Genomic DNA, 18,730 nt, shown 5'->3' with positions numbered 1-18,730 from the left:
GGGACCTGGTGGGGCATGAGCGTGTACACCCTCTCGGCCCCGGCAGGTGAAGGCAGACAAAGACAGCGCCAACCTGGCCAAGCTCCAGCAAGCTTCTCGGGGTGTCAACCAGGCCACAGCTGGCGTGGTGGCCTCCACCAAGTCTGGCAAGTCACAGATTGAGGAGAAAGGTGAGCACGGGGCTGCAGGCCTGGCCGGCAGCACAGACCTGCCCCCAGATCTCCACTCTTTGCGGTCTCGGTGTTCAGTTGGCCATATCCACGTGCACGGTGGTTTCTGCCTGCAGCACAGGAGCTGCTGGGGAGGGCAGGTCACGCTGGGGAGCAGCCCCCAAGGGGACATGGTGTTTTTGTCTCTGCAGACAGCATGGACTTCTCTAGCATGACACTAACCCAGATCAAGCGTCAAGAAATGGACTCTCAGGTAGGAGCTTCCTCTGCACTTTCGGAAACACAGCCAACATTGCATCTGGCATGTTTGGGCTGATGAGAGGGTGCCCAGGCTGTTCCAAGGAGTGGGAGCAGGGGAGAGCTGAGCCATTTTCTTGCTCCTGGTGAAGAAACTCTTCTCCTCAAGCACCATTCCCAGCTGCTGCCCAAGCAGGCCATGCAAGCACAGAGCATGACCAGCACCTGGGCACCAGGAGCTTGTGGGTGAAGCCCAGCGGATGAAAGTGAAGGCTGGGCTTGCCCAGGAGCAGCACGCATTTGTTCCTTGAGCTTTCCCCAACCTCAGACACGTCTGAGCTCAGTCCCCTCTCCAGGAACTTTTGCTGTCGGAACATTAATGGGACGTACCTCAGTGATGTTGGGCTTGGTGTTAGGAAGCCCAGCACAGCTGGTGTGGGGCTGGGTGGCAGTGGCAGTGCTGCAGCACGCAGGTGGCAGAGCTGGCTGTGCTGCAGGGACACAGAATAGCAATAGCAGCATGTGCTTTGTCCTTCAGGTGCGAGTGTTAGAGCTGGAAAACCAGCTGCAGAAGGAGCGGCAGAAGCTGGGGGAGCTGCGCAAGAAGCATTACGAGCTGGCAGGAGTGGCAGAGGGCTGGGAGGAGGATGGTGAGTACCCACGGGCAGGGGTTGGGCACTGCAGGAGGGCAGCAGCCCTTCAGGCTGTATCTGCTGCTCTGGCTGGGAAGCAGCTCTGGGAAGCAGGCAGGAGGGCAGCCCTGCCCACAACCCAGGCAGTGAGCGAAGGCAGGGCAGGGGTTTCGGTGCAGCTGGCATAAAGCAGAGCCCGGCAGCAGTTAGCACATGTGGCCAAAGCCATGGAGACTCTGGCCTGGGCAAAAGGCTGTGGGAGCTGTCAAGTACCCAGGAGCAGCTCTCCCTGGAGCCCCACCATCCCTGCTGGTCCCGCTGTTCAGCCCTGGGCTCTGCAGCCAGCTGGCCCGCGTGCCACTGGGGTGCTGCTGCCCTGGAGCCACAGCGTGTGCAACCCTGGGGTCCCAGGGAGAGCACGTTGCTCTACACCCCCTTACTGTCTCTCCCCTTTCCAGCCACCGACTAGATGCTGCAGCAGAAGCAGCCAGCAGCAGACACCCCTTCGGTCGGCTGGGACCCAGCTTGGTGCAGCCCCTTCAGAAGATACACAATAAACTGGTGCAAAATCCACCCCAAAGCACACGTCCTCTGCGTTCCCCGAGAGCCGCCTGCAGCGCTGGAGGACCGAGAGCCGCGTCGCTGCTGAGGGAGACCCTGGGGCCAGGAGCGAGGGCTCCCCAGCCGCCCAACCTCACGCCAGCTGCAAACTGCACGTGTATTTATTAGAGCTGCTTGGGGGGTCTCTGGGGTGGTCTCTAACCCTTTAGTTTCATTTTTGCACAGATTCTCTGAACTGTTTGACCCAGCTCTGGCGGACCAGGAGCATTCGGGTTTCCTTCACCTCTTGCTGCTTCTCCAGCCTTAATGCGTTAACTGGCTCAGCGCAAACACCTCAAGGGAAGGAGCCTGCCCGGTGCAAAGGGCCGCAGGGCTGCGGTGGGGTCAGGAACTGGCTCTGCTGGTGCTGCTGGGCTAGTTCGGGGCTTGGTGCTAGGCATGCTCCCCCGGCCCCAGCCCCCTGGCCCGCTCAGCTGCTGGCAGCAGCCAGGGTGGTGGGTGAGTCCGTGTGGGAGCAGAGTGCCTTTGGCCACCGTAAGGCCAGGGTCCCGTGCTGCTGCCGGGTCAGGGGCTCGTTCACACGAGGCAGCCTGGGTTGCTGAACCCTGGCGGTAAGAGCCGTTGCCTCCTCCAAGCCCTGCAGAGCTCACTGGGCCCATTGGCAGCCAGGCCAGGTCCCAGCAGCAGTGCTGGGAGCAGCCAGCAATGAGGAGGGCTTGGGCTGGCAGTGAGAGGAAGGTTGTGACGAGCTCCTGTCCCCGTGTTCCCAAAGTGCCCTGTCTGGAGCAGCGCTTGGAGCAGAGGAGCTGGGCTGGCTGGCCCTGTGCAGCGCTGCGCTGCCCTGAGAGATCACTGTGTCAATGCCAGCAATAAACCACTCTACAAGGTGCTTGGCTCACATTTGGGCAACATCTGCTCCCAGGCCAGCAGCTCCCAGATGCGTGGAGTGGCTCAAGGGCAGCAGCACGGAGGGGTCGGGGTGCAGCCAGGGTGCCCCAAAGCTGCAGCAAGCGGCCCTGGCGTGCCACTGTCCTCAGGGGCAGGGGCGGCCGTGGGGCTGGTGCTGAACATCCCGCCCCAGCCAGGGAACCTTTGTGCCTTGGAGCAGGGGACTCGCAGGGCAGGGGGTGACCTCCAGCCCCCAGCCCTGCAGGCCCCCAGCTCGTCTCACTGTGGCGGGGATGGTGGGATCAGACCAGCGCACAGCAGTGCACAGCCATGTCCTCACCGCGCCTGGCCGCCCCTCCTTGCCATCCCCAGGTTTGCTGGGATGTGCCCACGGCCAAGCCGGGCGGACACCTGTCTCCCTCGTGGGACTGGGGTGCCCTTCCCAGCAGGAGCGGACTGCGGCAGGGTGCTGTGGGGCAGCATTTGGTCACTCTCCCTTTTAGGACGCGGTGGCAGTGGTTGGCACTGCCTGGCCATGGAGGGGAGTGGGTGGCCTTGGCACCCATCATCACCCAGGGTGGCTGGGCTGTCGCCACGTGCGTTCCTGGTGACGTGCGTCAGCTGTGCCAGCCACTCGGAGCAGTGGGACCTGCCCGCGGCCCCCTGCCCAGCCACCCCAGCCAGCACCGTGGCCCTGGGGCTGCCCCAGACACGGGAGAAGGTGACAGCCACCGTGCCCCGTGCGGGCACCCCGTGGCCCTACGGGTCCCGCCACGGCGAGCTGCTGCCAAACCACCCCCTCCGCATCCCCAGCCTGCCAGGGCCCCCAGAGAGCCCCCGGCCTCCCGGTGCCTCTGAAAGCAATACGAGCCACCCCTCTGCTGCGGGGGCACGGGGAGGCCCGGGTGCCCCTGAGCCCCCGCCGGCTTCTCAGGGGTCTCGCTGGCGCAGGCGACCACCAGCTGCTACCTCAGGTTTCCAGGCTGGGCCCGGCCGGGCCCCGGGGTGGCGGGAGGGGGACGGGGACGGGGGACAGGGGACGCGGCGCTGCTCTCGGTCACAAACACTTTCTCCCTCCCGGGCCGCGGCCAGCTCCGGGCCCGGGGCCGTCCGCGCGGCGGGGGCGGGCACGGCGCGGCTGCCCCGCGGGTTTTGGCATCGTGCGACGCGTTCGTGTTGCCGGTTTTTAAATAAAGCCTCCGGCCCTGCGTGCCAGCTCTGCGTGCTTCCCTGGGGGGACGGGACTGGGGGGGGACGGGGGGCACGGCTCCGGGCTCCTCGCGGGCACCCGGGGCCCCGCCGCACGGGCTGGCGCCGGGCCCCGGCCCCGACTGGCTCCCGCTGCCGGGGCTGCCGGGGCCGGGCCGGGCCGGGCGGGGAGGGAGGGGGGGCCGGGCCGGGCCGGGCCGGGCGGGCGCGGGGCTGGGAGCGAGGCCGGGGCGGGGCCGCGCCCGGCGGGAGGGCGCTGGGAGGGGCCGGCCCCGCGGCGCAGTGCATGCCGGGCGGCCGCGGCTGGCGGGCGGCTCGGTGCGGCGCGGCGCGGGATGGCGGGGGCCGGGCCGGGCGCGGGGCCCTTGGGGCGGCGGGGCGCGGCGGCGGCGCTGGCGGCCGTGGGCCTGGCGCTGGCGCTGGCCTGCCTGGTGCTGCGGGGCGCCCTGCTGGGCGCGGCGGCGCTGGGCGCGGCGGGGGCCTGGTGCGCCATGCGGCCCGGCCCGCCCGCCAAAGCCGCCGCCGCCAACGGGGGCCCGGCCGCCGCCTCGGGCCGGCCCCAGCGGGCCCCGCCGCGGCGCCTCGGCCTGGGCCTGGGGTAAGCGGGGCGGAGCGGGGGCCGGGGGGGGGGTGAGGGCCGCGGCGGGGCCCGGCGTCGCTGACCGCCGCCGTCTCCGCAGGACCCCGCCGAGCTGCCGGCAGCAGGCGCCCCGCCGCCGGTACCCGCTGCCGGCCCGCAGCGCCGTGCCCGGCGCCCTGCCCGCCGCCTGCTGGGACGCCTGCCCGCGGAGGAGCGCGGCCTGGGCTCGCCGCGCCGGCCCGGCCCGCAGCCCCGTCACCGTGAGGATCGCCCGGCCCGGAGGCCTGGCCCGCAGCCCCGCGTGAGTACGGCAGGGGCCCCGGGAGCTGCCCCGGGAGGGCCGGCCGCTGCGCCCGGGGCACGGCGGTGGGAGAGCGCGGCCCCGCGCCGGCCTCGCCCCCCGTCCACTTGGCCTCAGCCCCGCCCGCGGCGTTGCTTTCGTGCCCTGGGAGGAATCCCGGGGTTCAGACCGCGGGCGACGGCCCTCGCTTCTCCCGCGGGGCCCCCGGGCGGCCAGCGCGAGGGCTTGGGGGGCCGGCCCTGCGGCGCCCCTTTCCCTAACTCCCTGCTTTCCTTCCCAGGCTGGAGCGGCTGACCTCACCTGCGGCCTTCCTGGCCAACAGCAGCCCTGACCCGTGTGCGAAAGAGACTGTGCTGAATGCCATCAAGGAGAGCAGGAAGAGGGCTGTGGAGGAGGAGGAGGAGGACCAGGTTTTGGGGAACGATCAAGAGAGCAAGAGGAGGTAATGAGCTGGCGGTGCAGGTCGCCAGCCGTGTATTGGGATGGTAAGAATGGGCCTAGCGCTTCCGTGGTGACAAACGTGATGTGACACAGAGCCTGGGGTAGAAAAGAGTGCTGGAAACTGAACCAGAGGAACGTAAAGAGGAAGCATACCCCATCACCCAGCCCTCTCAGCTGTGTCAGAAACTCTTCCAAGACTCCTTTTTGCCCTTTTGAGATCAAAGGGATATGGTTTAGGTTTTGCCTGGGCAAGCTCGCAGGTCAGGCGTGTTCCCCTGCGTTGCTAGGGCTGGGAGAGGCCTGAATGTGGATCAGGGAAGTCTGTCAAGGCTCCCGGGAAGGGAAGTGATTTCTGTCATCACAGGGATTTGCAGGCCAGGGGAACTGGTGGGAAAAACCTGGTATCAGCTATAGGCTGAAATCTCTATCCTTCAGTTGGCCCTAGTTGTCAAGGAGAGATGCAATCCCCAAGTCTTAGGACTCCAGGTGGAAGCATTATGCTTTAAAAGCTCTGCATGGTTCCTTCATGCACTGTAAGTACCGAAAGGAGGTAAAGACAAAAGGGACAACAGGAGAGACTATCTTCTGCTTTCATTAGTCAAGGTCAGTGATTTCTAGCTCTGAGCTACAAGAAGTGAGGGTGCAGCATCTTTGCCAGTGCTCTGTGAAGGACGAGGTGTAAATCCTGGATGCCAAGGTCTGCTGGAGCCTTTGTCACTGCTGGGACACAGCACTGCCTTGTTTTTCTCTTTGCTCCTGTTTCTTGTTTCTTCTTCCCACATACGTGGAGGCTGTTTGCGTTGTACCCCTCTGCCCATCACGTTCCAGGGCAGCCTGCCTGGGCTGAGGCACGTGAATGGAGAGACTAAGGAGGAGTGGTTTGGGCAGAGAAAGGCAGTGCCTGGGTGCGTTGCCCTGCGTGCTGCTCTGGGGCTGCTGCTGGAGGTGGTCCTCAGCACAACAGGATGAGTGGGGTTCGCAGAGAGCTGCTGGCTGCTGCCCTGCTGCTGCAGGAGCAGGCTGGTGGTGGGAGCTGCAGCAGCACGTGTGGCATTCTTCCTCCATCGCGGGATTTTCCTCTCCTTTTGAACACTTGCCACAGCTTGGTGAATCTGAGCCCTACCAGAGCTGAGTAGGATGCCAGAGGCTGGTTGCGCGAACAGGATCTGCTTTTTTTCTTTTTTTTCAACACGCCAATACCGATCTCTGCCACAAAAGCCAATTTTGAAGGCATTGATATCTGACAAGCATGAAGAATGCTTGTAGGCAGAAAATACTGTGACCTTTGAGGGCAGAAAGGAGTATGTGGCCGCTGGAGAGCACTGGGTTGCCTGTGCAATGTGATCAACACATTCAGAGCTTGAAGGAAGGACTTCGGCTAAGTGACAGGATGGATCTGATGCCTCCAGCTCTGCTTCACAGTAGGGTTTGTTTTAAGACTTTCAGGCTTAAATTCTTTACTGAATCATTGGGGGAAACAGGGATCCCATTTCTGACTCAAATCATCCAAGGTGCTGGCTAGGAAGAGGTAGAAGACTAGACCTCTGGAGCTCAGGTCCATTCCAAAAATGAGCTGCAAAGTCTCTCTGAAATATTTTAGCTTCAAATAATGTATTTGAGCAAATATTTTGTTAAATGAAAACTGCTCTGCCCAGCAGGCAGCTGATGGAGCTGCTGGTGCTTGGGAGGAAGCAGCTGGGGATGAGAATCGATGGGGTAAGAACTAAGTGGAAAGAGAATCTGCAGTGGACTGTGGATGGGGAAAACCTCTATCCCAGGAGTTGGCAAGAAAAAAGCAAGGTTTGTGCCTTCACGGTGCCTGGAAGGGGTCCTGTTGCCAGGCTGAGAGGGCAGCCCTCGTCGCTTCTGCCTCCTCACTCTCACAGGTTTCTGCCCTCTCTCCTGCAGGCGCCACGATAGCAGTGGAAGTGGGCAGTCAGCATTTGAGCCCCTGGTAGCCAACGGTGTCCCTGCCTCTCTCATACCCAAGTAAGTGCCCACTGGGCCAAAAGCAACTGCTGTTGGCTGGGAGGTGAGTCTGAAAGTCTGCGTGCTCTGGAAAAGGTGCTTGGGTTTTGCTTGTGGAGCCTAGCTTCTGTGAGGAGGAAGAGAGGCTGTGAGCGTGCCTCCTGGCTGTCACTCAGTATTAGAGCTGTGCTCTGTGAGTGCAGGCCAGTGGCTGTAGGGCTGTGCTGCTGCAGAGGCCTCTTCCCAAGCTCTGCGCTGTGTGAAGCAGCAGGGTTGCTTTCCTCGACCTGTCCTGTGTTTAAAGGGCCTATGGGTAGAATGGTGGGGAGCTCCTAAAATCGTCTTTAACTTTCTGCAGGCCTGGCTCTCTGAAAAGGGGCCTTGTTTCACACTGCCCAGATGACTGCTCGAACAAGAGGTCACGCACCTCCTCCGTGAGCTCCCTCAACAACACACATGCTGGTGGGATCCCCAGCTCCATCCGCAACGCCATTGCCAGCTCCTACAGCTCCAGCCGGGGCCTCTCTCAGGTAGGAAACACCCCTGCCAAAGGCACCGCTGGAGCCCACAGCCAAGCACGGTGCAGAGTAGCTCAACCCTCCTCTGGGATCACCTGCGTAACTCAAAGCCAGGGCTTGTAAGATGAGAGCAGTGTTGCCATGTGCCTGGTGGTGAGCGCTGCAGGGAGTCTCCAGCACAGCTTAGGCAGGCAGATTCGGCTCCTTGCACGTTAGGCTGGCTGCTGTGTCAGCAGCAGCAGGCAGTGATGTTCCTCATCCTTCAGCGCACGTTGCCAGGGGTGTCCCCAGGCTGAGCTGTCCTGCTGTAGTGCTTTCTTTTTTACTTTTGAAACCAGGAGGAGACTTTCTTTTTTTCCCCCTCCTTGCTTAGCCTTGGCCAGCGTGCTAGGGTGGCTGGATCCAGGTGAAAGGAAAGAAGGAAAAGTAAATCCCTTTGCTGCACTGCCACCTTTTCAGCTGCAGTCAGCTGAAAGTTCAGCAGCAGTACTGGAGCCACGTGTTCCCACTTTGACCTAGGCCCCCTTGCCAGCTGCTGAGCTGCAATAAAACACTGCTCAAATGGCTCTTGGGTCAGGCTGCAGATCTGATGGAGGAACATAGTTGTGGCTAATAAAACTGTGCTGTCCTTGTGGAGAAAGGCTTCCTCCAGGCTATTAGTAAGGACAGGTTTCCCCTGATGGGAGTGAGTCTGAAATCCTTGAAGTGGGATTCATCCTCTCTGAGCTCTGGCGAGGAGGTGCCCTGCTTCAGCCAGAGCCGCTGTAAACGTGCAAGGACAGCTGGGCAGCCTCTGCCTGTGCTGTGTGATGGCAAGAGAGCTGCACCTGATACAGCAGCATCCTTCCTCCTGTCCTCTTGGCCAGGACTGGCTGTTAGGAGCCTGGAGGCTGCTTGCTCCCGAAGCGGATTCAGTCTGGGGTGGCCAGATGCTGCTGTGCTCCTACTGAACGTGGAGGGGAGCAAAGTGGTGGAGGGAGCGAGGCTCTGGGCTTGTTAGCCACGGTCCTGGGAGAAGGCATTTACCGTGCGAGCAGGAGGATGGGACAGTTTCCTCCCTCCCAGCTCGTGCGCTAAGTTACTGCTGGTCTCTCTCTGGATTCCAGCTGTGGAAGAGGAGTGGTGTGAGCATTTCCCCGCTGTCCAGCCCCGCATCTTCCCGCCCCCAGACACCAGAGTGGCCTCTCAGGAAAGCCAGGTAACTAGCCACTCGCTTGGGGAGCGCCTGCGGATCGATGCCAGCTAGGGGGAGGGCAGGCAATGTCTCAGCTGTCCTGGTGACCAAATCCTGCTCTCCACGAGGCCGGGTAGTCCAGGCCTGTTTCTGAAACGTGACTGTTGTGTGACCCACCTGTGTGGCAGTCCTGTTGCTTTTGTCCACTTGTCCCTGCCACCTCGTTACGCTGCTGTCCCAGCAGGAGTGCTGGAGCGGCAGAGCTGCAGCATCCCAATCCCTGCCCCATTCTGGGACCAGGTTAGAGATGTAAACGTTCAGATATTGCCACAGAGGCAGCGTTGTGTTGTGGCGTTGTCATAGCCTGGGTTACGTGAGCCACCAGAACCTGGGAAGAGGCAGGTCCTGATTCTTGCTGTCTCCTCTAAAGCAATTCACCAGAGCTATGTAAAATACGTAAAACACAGCTGGCTTTTGGTGCCTGCCTTGTAGCGTAGGCCCGTGTGCTCCTCTCTCCCAGCTCAGAGAAGGACCTGACTCCACAGCAAGCTTTTGTCAGAACTAAAACTGACACCGCCCTTGCCCTGAAAGGCTGGGTGTCGGACAGGGACCTGTGAGGGATGGCGTTTCCCATCCAGGGCCGCTGGGTGCTGCCCTCAGGTTGATTTGTCCTACAGAGAACTGGGGCTTCTGCGGACTTGCACCAAGCTGCAGTCTGGAGAGGGAAGCAGCTCCTGAGCCTTGAGCTGCTTTCAGGATGGTGGAGGGCTGTGCTCAAGGTGTCTCGAGGCATGTTGTTTGGCTGAGGCCACAGGCCAGGGTTACTAATAGGAATCCTTAGTGTGTTTGGCCTGTCCTCTCAGGGGATGGCGCCGTGCCTGGGGCTTGGCCCTAACTAGCTCTCTCCCACTGGCACAGGGAGGAGGAGTCACATCGCTCCAACACTTCCACTCCGGTGAAGTCAGACAAGGAGCTGCAGACAGAGAAAGGTGAGTGTGGGCTGGCAGCAGTGCTGTGCAGGGTTGGATAGGCTGGCAGCACACACAAGCAGCGGGGACGTGATGGGACTTTAAGTCTACGGGTGGGATTGGGTTGAGGTGCCACCTGGCAACTAGGGATGTGCTGGTGTCGAGGCAGTGGCGCTTGTGCTGGCCTCAGCAACTGCCCTAAATGAATTTCCAGGCGATGAGCAAGGGATACTGATGATGTCTGCGTGCTAGCAGATGTGTGGGAGCTGGCTTGCAAGAGGGAGCCCCAGCACCGTGACTGGCATGGGTCCAGGTGTCAACCTTGCGTCAAGATGTGCCATGCTACAAGCAGCACCCTGATCAGATTCCAGGCTGAGCCTCTTCCAATGCTTCCTCATCTAAAATGGACAGGACGTCCCGTGTCCATCACAAACAGGCACCCGTCTGCCATGGTGCAGCACTAGATGTGGCTCGTGTAGCTTTCCTGGTGTGCAATTCAAGTAGGCAGGTGGCAGGGACTGTTTGGAGGTGGGGAAGGAGTTGCTCCCCTGCTGAATGCCAACAGGCTCTTGTACCACACTGCCCCAGGATGTGCTGTGGCCAGCTGCTTTTCCGGAGCCTTGTAGCCTTGTTCTCGGCTTAAAGCCGTACCCCTGGCTCTGCTCTTTGAGTTTGGGTCAGGCAGAGAGGAGGTGTATGTGACTACCCAGCTGATGCAAGCCCAACTCCTCTGCCCAGAGCTGGCTCTGACTTACCTTCTTCTGCAGTGGTGGAGACACCGATGCGAAAGAAGCGGAATTCCCTGAGCCCGCCGTCCGTGTCAGGGAGCAGCGGGAAGCGGAAGAGGAAGATCCAGTTGCTGTCGTCTCACCGGGGGGACCAGCTGGCGCTGGTACGTCGCTGTCTCGCAGCCCCTTTTGCCCTCCTCTGGCGATAGAATGTGCTCACTGCAATTTCTGCAGGGCTGGGGGGAGACTGACCTGCCTGCCCTCAGGAAGGAGGCCCCGTCCTTGGCGGAGTGGGAAGTGACGCTATCCCCAGCCCCAGTGTCTGGTGGGCTGTGCGTGATTGTGCTGCCTGCTGCCGGACCAGGTAATGGCCTGGGGAAGGCCTGCCGTGCCCTCAGCGCCAAGCCGGGGTCATGATGAGTGGGGACTGGAGCTCCGCGGTAGCGTGCTGTGGCAGAACCACCTGCTTCACGGGTCTTGCGACTGCCTGCCTTCACCACACGTTCAGAGAGGCTCTGCCGGCTTCCCTGAGAAGGAGCTAAGCTGCTGCTCTCTCTTGGCAGCCCCCGCCGCCTCAGCTGGGCTACTCCATCACATCGGAGGACCTGGATGCGGAGAAGAAGGCAGCGTTGCAGTGGTTCAACAAAGTCTTGGAGGATAAGGCTGGTAAGGGCTGCGCCTCTGGGCAGGCTGGGCTCCTGGTGGGGTTGGCAGGGAGCAGAGGAGTAGGAACTCAGGGCTGGGGCTGGCGGGCAGTGGGGTGTCTGTAGCACAGGCTAGGGAAGCTCCCAGGCAAGTCCTTGCCTGGTCCTTGGGTCTGGGGATGCTCTCAGAGCCTTGAGACTCACAGAGGTCATGCCCCAGAGCCTGCAGTTTTACTAATGGCTAGTCCCCTACAGCGAGTTATGGATACTGATTTTTTTTTCTCCTTTTCCAGTAGATCCAGTCCCCAGCACCACTGCAGAGACTACACCTGTGTCCAGGCCGCTGGCATTCGCAGTACCTACGGTGACATCCCCAGGGCCTGCACCTGCATCAACAGCTCCTGTCCCACCCAGCAGCAACTCGCTCCTGGACAGCCTGAAGAAGATGCAGAGCAGCCAGGCTGCACCTGTGCCAGCAGGTGAGGAGAAGTAGGGTCAGCAGGGTGGGATCGTGGCAGAGCAGGCCAGGCTCAGCAGGAGCCCTGCATTCCTTCTGTTGAAGGCAGGCTGGAAAAATTCCTGTTTAAATGCTCTGCTGGCCCTGGCAGGCAGGACTTGGAGGGCAAGCTGGGGGACACAGGCCATGGTCCTGTTGTGAGCTGTGGTAAGCGTGGAGGACTGGGGCTCCAGGAACCTTTGCGGAACTAGGATGGCTGTCTGGGAGAAAGGCTGTCTGTATGTTAGGCCCATGTCCCTAAAAAAAAGCTCTCTTCCCCTTTCCAGACTCCACTGGAGCTGTAATAGGGTCCCAGCCTTCTTCATCAGCATCACAGCCGCCTGCTACTGCTGTGTCACTGGAGTTGAGTTCTCTGCCTGTGACCTCTGCTGACACCAAGCCTGTGCCCGTGTTAAGCACACCTGCGCTTTCTGCACCTCCTGCCTCGGGGGCACAGCCTCCCAGCAGCGTGGCACCTGCGTTCACAGAGCTGGGCCAGACCCCTGTTAAGCCTCCCTCCTTACCAAAGCCAAATGTCCTATTTGGGATGCTGAGCACCCCACCTGCCAGCCAGCCAGCAACGACCACAGCCACTGCTGTCCCCACTACAACCCCCGTCTTCAAACCCATCTTCGGTGCTTTGCCAAAAAGTGAGAGCACAGCACCCTGTACAACCGTCATCTCCCCTGCAGTCACCGTGTCTGCAAGCTCAGGCCTTTCCTCAGCATCTTCCACCGCCACCATGTTCAAGCCTATCTTTGGCAGCGTGACAGCAGCTTTGTCTCCAGCGAAGGCCTCTCCTTTCACGTTCAAACCATTGTCACAGACAGCCTCGGCTGCAGATTTGCCAGCAGCCTCCACAACCACCACGGCAGGATTCACAGGTCTCCCTAACATCATCTTTACCACCGCAGCTACGACTGCCACTGCTCTGAGTTCCTCCACAGATGCCACCATTAAGCCAGTTTTCAGCTTTGGACTCAACCCGCCTGCCTCCACCGGCCCTACTGCCAGCCTGACTGTGACCACTGCCACATCCACGAGTACGTCGCAGCCATTCCTGTTCGGCGGCCTGGCCAGCTCGGCTACCAGTACAGATTCCAGCTTTGCTGCCCCAGGGCCAGTGTTCCAGTTTGGAAAGCTAGCTCCAGCCACTGTCGCTGCCACCACCAGTGTCCCTGGAGGCCCCACGTTTGGCCAAGCACCTTCAAATTCAGTGGCACCTACCACCACTGTGGGCTTTAGCATATTTGGGAGCACCACGCTGTCGTCAGCTACCCCAGCCACCACAGGTCAGTCGACGTTAACATTTGGCTCCTCCGTTTCAGCTTTCGGCAGTTCTTTCAGCACAAGCGCGAAGCCGCCACCGCCGTATCCTGGGGCAGCAGGCCAGGCAGCGTTCAGCGCTGGTGCTGCGGAGAGCCAGCTGCCCACCAGCAAGCCCGCTGCGGGCCCCGTCGGCTTTGGCCCCGTGTTCAGTTTTGGAGCCCCCGCAGCGCAGTCCGCCACCCAGCCGGCGTTCGGCAGCAGCGCGCAGCCGCCCTTCGGCACAGGTGGCACCCAGAGCGCCTTTGGCACCAGCAGCGCCCAGGCAGTGTTTGGGACCACCGCGCCGGTCTTCTCTTTCGGGACAGCCACTTCCACAACAGTCAGCTTTGGTTCCAGCACCCAGACGACAAGCAGCAGCGCTGGCACAGCCGTCTTTGGCACCACCCCTTCTCCTTTCACCTTCGGGGCGGCTGCCCAGCCAGGCCCCTCTGCCAGTGGCTTTGGGCTCAGCGCGCCCGCCCTGAACAGCGGCTCCCCTGCCGTGGCGTTCAACTTCGGGGCTGGGCAGAGCGGAGCAGCGGCGGCGGCGACGCCCTTCGGTTCTTCCCTGACACAGAGCACGCTGGGTGCACAGAACCAGAGCACACCATTTGCCTTCGCTGTGCCCAGCACCCCCGACACCAAGCCTGTGTTTGGAGGTGAGTGGCAGTGGTTGGGGCCTTCTGGCAGGGGGGAGGGCAGGGCAGGATCTAGGCAGCTGATTTCCTTCCAGACCTTGCTGAGCTCCTCCCCCAGGCTCCGCAGCCCTCGGTGGGCTAACAGTAGTGCAGTGCACTCTGCCCAGGTCCCCAGCCCTTGGTGGCAGAGGGGAAGACTAGTCCTTAGCCCTTCACTGCTCCTTGGCCCCTCTAAACATGCCAGCTCTCTGGTTCCACGTGGGCACTGAGCCCAGCCACGTGCTCTCCTGCCCCTGAGAAGCCAAGGTCTTGCTAGTAGTTAAAAGCAAATTGGAATTTCTTGGTGAGTGGAAACACTCCCAGTGAATACAACCTTCTCTGCTGGCTCTCCACAGTGTTCTAGAATCATTAGGGTTGGAAAAAGACCTCTAAGATCATCTGGTCCAACCATCCCCCTACCACCAGTATCACCCACTAAACCATGTCCCGAAGCACCACATCCAACCTTTCCTTGAACACCCCCAGGGACGATGGTACCACAGACTCCCTGGGCAACCCATTCCAATGCCTGACTGCTCTTTCAGCAGAAGAAAGAAATGTCTGCTAATTTCCAACCTAAACCTCCCCTGGCACAACTTGAGGCCATTCCCTCTAGTCCTGTCGCTAGTTATCTGCAAGAAGAGGCCGACCCCCAGCTCCCCACACCTTCCTTTCAGGCAGTTGCGGAGAGCAATAAGGCCTCCCCTGAGCCTCCTCTTCCCCCAGACCAAACACCCCCAGCTCCCTCAGCCGCTCCTCGTAAGACTTGTTCTGCAGACCCCTCACCAGATTCGTTGCCCTTCTCTGGACTCTCTCGAGCACCTCCATGTCCTCCTTGTGGCGAGGGGCCCAAAGCTGAACACAGCACTTGAGGTGCGGCCTCACCAGAGCAGAGTACAGGGGGACGATCACCTCCCTGGTCCTGCTGGCTGCACTATTCCTGACACAAGCCAGGGTGCCGTTGGCCTTCTTGGCCACCTGGGCACACTGCCAGCTCATGTTCAGGTGAGCATCGACCAGCACCCCCAGGTCCTTTTCCTCTGCACAGCTTTCCAGCTACTCTGCCCCAAGCCTATCGGGTCGTTGTGACCAAAGTACTACCACTTCGAACCCTTGCTGAACCACCTTGCCTACCATGGAGTTGCAACCTACGTGTTGAGAAAATTCTGGTCTAGACAGATGCAAACCTTTGTGCTTCCCTGAACTGCAAATCTACCCGTGCTTCCCTCACGGCAAGAGGATCCAGGGATTATGATGAGAAAGCAAGCGTGCAACCTCTTGCATGAAAAAGGGTTCTTGGGTGAAGAACACTTCGGTCTGTGGGGGGAAATCTGTGCCTCCTGGCTCCCAAAGGCCAGGTTCTTCCTCTTTGCTGAACCGGGCTCATGGCGGTATGTTGCTTTCCAGGAACTCCTGCTCCCACCTTCGGGCAAAGCACGCCTGTCCCAGGAGCAGTGGGGAGTGGAAGCAGCAGCCTTTCCTTTGGGACGCCCAGCGCTCCTGCCTCAGCGTTTGGAGGAGCTGGCCCTTCCTTTGGTAAGGGTTCCTCACCGGGCCGGGGGGCTGCGGGGGGCTGCTGGGCCATGTTTCTCTTTGGGTTTGGGACAGCAGCGTGGGCAGGCTATGTTGTGGGAGCCAGCTTTGATGCAGTCCCCTGCAACAGGCTGAGGTGGTACCTGCTGGGCTCCAGGGGAGGCAAAATCTTCATTTCCCCGGAATTCCTCCTCTGCCAGGCCAGAGAGACCTATGCAACCTTTCTGCTTCCAGGTCCGTCAGCCGCATCGTTCTCCATTGGAGCAGGATCCAAGACCGGCGCTCGTCAGCGGCTGCAGGCACGAAGGCAGCACACCCGCAAAAAGTAACCTCTGGGGTTATCAGGTCCCTGTTGCTGGCCTGTGCGAGGAGCACCTGCGCCAGCACGTGTGTGAGGGCCTCTGGTCTGGAGCAGTCCCCATGGTGGGAGCAGTGGTGACGGGGCCAGGCCCCTGACAGATGCCAGCTGGAGGCAGTGCTGGGTGGCAGTGACCGGGGTGGGACAACAGGATAAACCAAACTCTTCTTACTTGAACAGTTCCGCAGCCAAGGCTGGATGAACCTCTGTACATACCCGCAGCATTTCTTCCCTCACTGTTTTGCCATATTTCATAATTTGTAAATTTTCCCCGTTGCTTCCTATGGCTGTTCCTGTCCCCTCCCGAGCCCCCTGGCCATCAGCCCCCCTGGCCCCAGCACAGCAGCTGGCACATCTGTGGCCGGAGCCCAGCCATAGCCATGCTGCAGCCCTGCTGGGCACAGTTCTCTGCTCTGGGCTGCTGAGGGATGTCATTTTCACCAGGCCCAGAAATCTTTCCCTGCTGTTTAATCTTGTGGCCTGGTGAACACGCTTCCTCTGGAGGACTCTGCTTCGAGCTGGTTATTGTCATCTCTGCAGAGCACAATCCTGGGTTAGCGCCAGCCTGGCAAGTGTGGCATTTCGGTGCCGTACGTGGCTGACCCAGCTGCAGCTAGATGACAAGCCCCTTGTCACAACTTCCCATCTCCTGTCGAACCTCAGGCTTCGTGCAGCATGCCCTGGGCAGGCAGCTCTGTGCCACAGCACCGAAGTTCAGCTGGAGGAGCGCAGTGGGCATGGGCAGCCCTTGGCCCTTACTGCTGCTTGTTGGGTGCTGGGCTTCCCCCTTTCCCTCCCCTCCCCGCTTGTGTACAGCCCTGTTTGTTTTGCTTTGTTTGTGCTCCTGTTTTAATGCTCTCATTGAATCGAGTTTGGAGGAAAAACTGAACCGTGTGTGTGGCGGCATGTTGGTTATGCCGGATTTGCTGTTTGGAGTTTTTTTGGGGGGGCACCTGTCCCTTCGCAGGGGATGTGCCCTAGCTAATTGGATGTTGACAGTAGCATCACTGCGTGGCTACTCTTGCTGGGTGAGTTCTGTCCCTTTGTCATTGTGACTGAAAGAAAGGCAGCTGGGGTGGGGGGATCTGGCCCTGGCCCCCCAGCGTGGGGGCTCGGGCCCTGGCAGCCTCTCCTCTCCCAACTTCCCCTCCCATGCCCTGCTCTCCTGGGCTGGGAGCTGGAGCCGTTTTGCCACCATGGGGTCCTCTGGCACCGCCACAGGAAGGAGCCCAGAGCAGGTGGGTTTGCACCTCCCCAGACCTGAGTTGATTCTCACTTTTAGCTCACCCCTATCCTTTTCTTTTTACCAGCTCCTAGGAGCTGTGGTGCTGTCCCCTGTCCCCACCCATCTGGGAGTGGGGCTGTTCCCATCTCGGGGAGGTCTTACGGGAAGAGGCTGCCAGAGCTCAGGTCCGTGTCCAACAGCTACCCCGCCCAGGGAGAGGGACGGGCACCCCTGCCCGCAGGCTCCCCTCTGCTTCCAGGAGTGCTTTGCTGCCGGGTTTTTTACTCTCCGAGCCGTGTGAGTGTGTGTGTCTGCTGAAGTCTAAATTTAAAAACAAAACAAAAAAAAAAGAAAAATATTTAAACATTTTATAACAAAATAAGAATTTATTTTTATATTTAAGCTAAATTGCCTTTGAATTCCTTCAAGCTTGGTTCAGTGAGGTTGCTAGACCCTGCAGCGCTGTTGGTAGTTTACCTGTGCTGTTACATTACAGCCTGGTGAGGAGTCGTGGGCCCACCCCACCTCTGCCCCAGGGGCTGGCTGTGCTGGGGAAAGGCAGCTGTGTCCTGGGGGCTGGCTGGAGCAGCCCAGCCTTGTTCTCTGTGACTGCGTGCTCCTCCCAGGCTGTAACAAGTTATTATTTTTTTTAAATGTGATGTATGTGGATGTGACTAAACTTTTCTCTTCTTTAATTCCCCTGAGGCTGAGGAGCAGGAGCTCTCGCACGTTCCTCTTGTCTGCCAGGAACAAGGCGCCTCTCCCAGCAGGCGGAAGGAGGGTGGGTGACCGGGGTCTGTGTGGCACAGCGGGGATGCCCCCCTTCAGTGCAGAGGGGGAGGTGATGCAGGCTGGCACCTTCTCCCTTAAGGGGTCACAGCTGCTGGAGCCGGTGGGGGGGGTTCCTAGCATCTGCAACAAAAGCGGCTGAGGGACTGTAGTAGCCTGTTGCAGGGCTGATTGGAGCATGGTAGATGGGTGCTGTGAAGAAGCCAAGTCAGGCAAACATGCCCTCGGAAGTTGAGAAGGTAGCCAATAATGGGCTACGTGTATGTGCAAGCTGGTCCTGGTGACTTGTCCCTCTCCCCAGGTGCTTGCTGTGCCTGGAGAGCAGTCGTGGGGCTCCAGGGGTGAGGGAGCAGAGGGCTGGGGTGTGCAGGCTGCTGTTGCTTAGCCTCACAAGGGCAGGACCTGCCCTGTCTCTCAGCCTTCCTCAAATCATTCCAGCTCCACCCAGAACCACTGTGCAGAGGGTGGCAGGTGCTGAGCAAGGAGGTGAGGGCACCCTGCGGAGCAGTGGCTGTTGGCTCTGCTGTTCTTGGGCTGAACTGCACCAAGTCCCCAGAGCTCAATAGGCAGGCGAAGTCCAAGCTGTGTCGCCTCTGTGCTGTACAGACCCCTTCAGCCCCCTGCTGGGAGACACCCCTGGGCCTGGGCTGCAGTAGGGGGACAGAGGGAGGCTGGGGTTTTACTCAAACAAGACTTGGATCATTCCTGGTGTGGCTGATGAGGATTTTAGTGTGAATGTGCAATTTTTTTTTTCCTCTTGCTTCTTATGTCATTGATTTAAAATAAAAAGACTGTTCCTGTTCCTGTCTTGCTTGCCTTTGAGTCCTGGGCTCAAGCAGTGCTCTACGTTGCTGGTGCAGTATAGGGTACTACCTTCTAGTTTCTTCCAGCTTGCAGTGTGTTGCGCTCCCCCTTCAAACAGCAGGTGGTGAGTTGGGGGATGGCAGACCGTTATTTCCCCAACATGTTTGTTCTCCCCTCTTTGCCTGGCTGTTCATGTGCCTGTTGTTCAGCTGTAAGACCAAAGGCCAAGCAGTGGCAGTCCCTGGGCAGGACCGCGTACTGCACAAATTGTGGTCTTCTCCAGCAAGGAATTAGTTAATTTGCTTCATTACCACAAGTCAAAAGCCTCTTCCAGAACTACAGATTAGGCTGGGTTAAAGCTTTTTAGGGAGAAAATAAGGTATTATGTCACTAATCCAGCAGGGGCAATCCAGGCCCCCCAGGATACAGAAACACTGGTACTGTTTGACTTCACTTCCTAAGGCTACCCCAGTCCAGGTCTATCATTGAGGGCAAGCCTTGTGCTGTGGGCTGCCTTCAAG

General features: G+C 60.0%; 2 protein-coding genes across 4 annotated transcripts in view; both read left to right on the top strand.

Annotated features, from left to right (window-relative positions):
• Positions 1–3,703, top strand: part of HIP1 (huntingtin interacting protein 1) — a 50,874-nt gene extending 47,171 nt beyond the window's left edge. For both annotated transcript variants that reach the window (XM_066979421.1, XM_048050107.2), the window contains exons 28-31: positions 47–170; positions 362–423; positions 946–1,057; positions 1,498–3,703. In XM_066979421.1, coding sequence (XP_066835522.1) covers positions 47–170; positions 362–423; positions 946–1,057; positions 1,498–1,508 — 309 coding nt within the window. In that variant the 3' untranslated portion in view covers positions 1,509–3,703. The remainder of the gene's footprint in view (positions 1–46; positions 171–361; positions 424–945; positions 1,058–1,497) is intronic.
• Positions 3,704–4,009: 306 nt separating this feature from the next.
• On the top strand, positions 4,010–18,207 carry POM121 (POM121 transmembrane nucleoporin). 2 transcript variants are annotated; one of them, XM_066979424.1, is made up of 13 exons: positions 4,010–4,295; positions 4,378–4,578; positions 4,859–5,020; positions 6,928–7,008; positions 7,346–7,517; positions 8,612–8,703; positions 9,598–9,668; positions 10,415–10,539; positions 10,939–11,041; positions 11,316–11,498; positions 11,803–13,482; positions 14,908–15,036; positions 15,268–18,207. In XM_066979424.1, exons 1-13 carry the CDS (start codon positions 4,033–4,035, stop codon positions 15,360–15,362), a joined length of 3,357 nt encoding a protein of 1,118 aa, XP_066835525.1. In that variant the 5' UTR covers positions 4,010–4,032; the 3' UTR covers positions 15,363–18,207. The 2 variants fall into 2 exon arrangements, with proteins under 2 accessions (XP_066835525.1, XP_066835524.1); XM_066979423.1 differs by having other exon boundaries at positions 4,011–4,295; positions 11,313–11,498.
• The last annotated feature ends 523 nt before the right edge of the window (positions 18,208–18,730 follow it).

This window comes from Anser cygnoides, chromosome 18, assembly GCF_040182565.1.
Source record: "Anser cygnoides isolate HZ-2024a breed goose chromosome 18, Taihu_goose_T2T_genome, whole genome shotgun sequence".
Classification (NCBI taxonomy): Eukaryota; Metazoa; Chordata; class Aves; order Anseriformes; family Anatidae; genus Anser; species Anser cygnoides.
The sequence above is the reverse complement of the archived record's forward strand: the minus strand, read 5'-3'. Positions and strand labels throughout refer to the sequence as shown.